The 4,483-nt window shown below is 43.2% G+C and overlaps 1 protein-coding gene across 1 annotated transcript; it reads left to right on the top strand.

Moving 5' to 3' along the window:
- The first annotated feature begins 205 nt into the window (after positions 1-205).
- Positions 206-1,506, top strand: LOC106321002. The gene is made up of 2 exons (XM_013759331.1): positions 206-295; positions 377-1,506. Exons 1-2 carry the CDS (start codon positions 230-232, stop codon positions 1,382-1,384), a joined length of 1,074 nt encoding a protein of 357 aa, XP_013614785.1. The 5' UTR covers positions 206-229; the 3' UTR covers positions 1,385-1,506.
- Positions 1,507-4,483: the final 2,977 nt, after the last annotated feature.

A 4,483-nucleotide genomic window follows, 5' to 3' on the forward strand; every position in this document is an offset into this window, starting at 1 on the left:
GGATTCATATGGTCCATTCATTTATTATAACCAAAATACTGGGAAAAATGAGAACCACAGAAAGGCAAAAGTAGCTAGTGAAAGACTTGATGGTAAAAAAACTTGAGGAACAAGGCTTTTTTTTTTTTTTTGTCAACACTTGAGGAACAAGGCTATTCATCTTTATTTAAGTGGGGAGTCATTATTACCAACTAATGTTTCAATTAGGGTTTTATAGCATCACACCACTATGAGTTGTCTGCTTCTCAGCCGTCTCTCAAGGCTCTGTCTGAGGAAACCACCTGCACTAGGAGTTGTAAGCCATCACTCTCTCTTGTCGTAATACTTTGGGTTTCTTCTTTTGATGATTATGATGATGTCGGATTTTACTCTGCAGAGGGGAAGATACTTCTGTGGCTCTCGGTTCTTGTCCCAAACCCCTATCTATCGCATTGTACGCGCTGATGATTGTCGATATAGTTCGGAGGATGTGAGTGTCGGCAGACTCGTGGTTCGCAATGTAAATGCTTCGGAGGAAAAGGACGAGGTTTTGGAAAAGATGGTCCCCGCGGATTTGATGAATGGAACGATAGGAGGATCCCATGGTTGGGTAGCTACTATGGACGAATACTTTGTGCGTCTTTACGATGATCTAAACCCGGGAGCGTCGGATTCAGATCCGAAGAGAATCGTACTGGGTCGTCCTAAAACGCTGCCTCATTGCCAAACCGAACTGGTAACCAACGTGGCCATGTCCTCTTCTCCTGAGGACGAAGACTGCATTCTGGCCGTCAAATTCTTGGGACCTCAACTCAGCTTTTGCCGGCCTGCTCAGCAAATTCGGGGATATGTAGAGTGGGTCAACATCAGAATCGATGACCCATGCTTCTTTTCGTCCCGAGTCTCTTATTCAGAGAGATATAAGATGTTCTCCATGCTGGCTTCTGGGGGCACGTACATAGGATACTGGGATCCTGAAAAAAAAGACAGATCGCAAAACTTGAGTGTTTGTAGATCCGACTTGTATACACAGTTTAACCAGTTTGAAATGCAGCACACGTCTAATGATTGCAGGAGCGAACTCTTGGTGGAGGGACCCACAGGTGAAACTTTTATTGTTAACTGGTGGGCAGTGTTCTTTAGGCGTTTCATGGTGTACAAGATAGACGAATATATGGGAATTCACACAGCCAGTTTCACTAAAGACATTGGAGATGTCTGTATTTTTGTCTCCTCCAAAGGTCAACCCTTCTGTCTAAAGGCTAGCTTGTATGGACTAACCTCAAACTGCATCTATTACGTTTCTGACCGTGTCTCCGGAAAAGTCAGTATCCGCGATAATGTTATTGTTGGTAGATTGGGCCGTTCCTCTGCCCCTTACTTCATTCCACCCCAATCTTCTTGATTAATTTGGATTGCACTTGCACTTCCTTTGTAGCATCACAATGATAGAGCAACTCTTGTTAGTTTGATTGGGGATTGTTGTTAGCTAATTAATTTTATCTTAAAAAAAAAGAGATGAGATATTTCCACATACTTGTTGCATGTGTTGGACTTTAATTAATTAAAGGAAGCAACTCTTCAAACAAAATCGTGTCGGTTATGAGTCTAACATATGCTGATTTAAAGGCACTGTTAAGTTAGCTGAGTCAATATATAAAGCGATCAAGTGCAACGAGAGAGAAGATGACCGAGAATCAATTGGATTTAATCTTCTTCTTCCCCATAACAAGTTTATGAAGAAAAACTCAAGAGTATAGTAAATCCAACTTATTTATAAGGGTTTATAATTCAAATGCATTGCATCTCTTCTTTGGAATAACAATCTTTGCTCATGTAATACAGCAAAGTCGTAGATGTTTGCTCACTGTGCACTTCTACGGTTTTACATAAAGTAAGCTGTCGCCACTATGAACTATGTGTATGTGCTTTTAAATGAAGTTGTTATGTTGTGTGTTTCTACTTGGTTTTGGTTTTAGTGCTCTGTTTATTCAACTAATAATAGTGACAAGTAGTCTGATGATATAATAATAGTACTTTTTTTGTTTGTGCAAACCATACTTTCATTCATAAATTTTAAAGAGTCATTAGGCTCAAAGCCTGTTTGGCTACAGAGTCAACAATAACATTGGCTGCTCTAGGAATAAATTTAAACTGGATAAAATTAAAGAGTTGTGATAAGAGATAGATTTTATTTAGGATTCCTGCAATTTCCAAGTTCCTGCGATGATTGTTGATTAGGTTGATTAGCACCTGAGAATCAGAGAAAACAAGGATGGAATCACATCCACGATCAAGGGCAGATATTAAGGCTTTTCGCAAAGCCAATGTTTCCGCCATAAGGGGCGACGTCACCGATTATGAGGTCGCAGAGAGCGATGAATTCGAGTCAGCTTCAACGAAGACCCAGCCCAGACCTGCACATTCAGACGAAGCATTCCACGCAGCATCAGTATATACGCAGAGCAGACCAGGAGGGGGAGCGGACTCCGGAGTTGCAATTGATGGGGCTGATCGATTGTTGATTTGATGTTCCTGGGAGAGAGTCCATTCCCGAGCTTCAGTAATGGCTTTATGAAGGGTCTGCTCAGGGGAGATCTCTCTCTTCTAAAAGATTAGTTGGTTTCGAGCGATCCATAAGTTCCAAACGATCCACGCGGGGAGGGAGCCAGGTCCGAGCCATGTGGGAGGTAGAGTCGGGTGTCTAGAGGTCTTTGAAATCCCTTCTATTGCAGAAGTGATCAGTTCTGGTTGGAATTGCAGCGCTAAAGGGGCTTCATTCCAGACTTTGATAGCAAAAGGACAGTTAAAGAGAAGGTGGGTAACGGTTTCCACGTCCTTGCATCGAGGGCACATCCACGATCAAGGGCAGAGATTAGGGCTTTTCGTAAAGCCAATGTTTCCGCCATAGGGGCGACGTCACCGATGATGAGGTCGCAGAGAGCGATGAATTCGAGTCTGCTTCAACGAAGACCCAACCCAGACCTGCACATTCAGACGAAGCATTCCATGCAGCATCAGTATATACGCAGAGCAGACCAGGAGGGGGAGCGGACTCTGGAGTTGCAATTGATGGGGCTGATCGATTGTTGATTTGATGTTCCTGGGAGAGAGTCCATTTCCGAGCTTCAGTAATGGCTTTATGAAGGGTCTGCTCAGGGGAGATCTCTATCTTCTGAAAGATTAGTTGGTTTCGAGCGATCCATAAGTTCCAATGATCCACGCGGGGAGGGAGCCAGGTCCGAGCTCTGTGGGAGGTAGAGTCGGGTGTCTAGAGGTCTTTGAAATCCCTTTTATTGCAGAAGTGATTAGTTCTGGTTGGAATTGCAGCGCTAAAGGGGCTTCATTCCAGACTTTGATAGCAAAAGGACAGTTAAAGAGAAGGTGGGTAACGGTTTCCATGTCCTTGCATCGAGGGCATAAATTCGTAACTGGGATCTGTCTTGTAACATCCCCGAACCGTTTTAGACATCAGTCAGTCAGCCGGGCAATAATCAAACAAGAACATGCCCGAACGACCTTCTTCTGCCAAGTCCGAAAGTGTTACGACGGGTTGAGAATAGACTTTCCAAGTCACAAACATAATTCTGTAACCCAGAATATCCATTCAAAACTCGTTTCCTCTAATCTTCGGCCTAAGGCTTTGCAACCCGTACCAAATCATAGAGTTGTGTTAGGTTGGACCAACCTAATATCAGATTTAACACGTCACGAATATAAAACATATTTTATTCCATATATATAAAGCATGAAGTTCACAAGCCCAAAATATTATACATATGGTCCATGGACGCAGTCAAAAGTAAAACATACATTTATATATCTTGAAAACGAGTCTATAGAAAAAGATGTCCAATCTACACCAGCTCCTACAGTTCCGCTAGCGCTATGGTCCTTTCTACTGGTCACCTGCAAAAGGATGTGAGGAGTGAGTGAACTAGTTTCACTCAGTGAGCCAGGGTTCCCTATCTAGCATATACAACTACCCGTGATTCTAAACCTAACCCCAAACACAAGCAAGACGGGTAGTTCAACAAGCAACATTCAAGATCATAAAGCAAGACCGATTTAAGCAATAAACCATTAAACCATATTAAATCAAAACACTCTTTATGAGTGTCACATCAATCAACCATATATATATACTCCTAGGGCCCAACAGAATCATTCTTCCTCCACATAAGGGACACCGGCAATTCCTTCACTATTACACCACACAGATGTAGACGCTTGGGAATCTCCCGGTCACGGTCTTCAATCGGAATCGCCATGCCCCGGTCCTCTATCGGACTCGCCGGGGGCTGTCACATCCACGTGTGACACTCGGCCTTGGTGATTAAGCCAAGTTAAACCGAGCCCACCACTTTTCGGACCACGACCGGCTTAGTGGTAACATTTGAGGAAGCAATGACCTGAAAACTACTACTAGAACCACCACGAGGTTCTCACACAACAGTACCAACACAAGGTACACACCATAACAACATATAATAATCACACAATC

The sequence above is a fragment of the Brassica oleracea genome, unplaced genomic scaffold (genome assembly GCF_000695525.1).
Source record: "Brassica oleracea var. oleracea cultivar TO1000 unplaced genomic scaffold, BOL UnpScaffold01170, whole genome shotgun sequence".
In the NCBI taxonomy this organism is placed as follows: Eukaryota; Viridiplantae; Streptophyta; class Magnoliopsida; order Brassicales; family Brassicaceae; genus Brassica; species Brassica oleracea.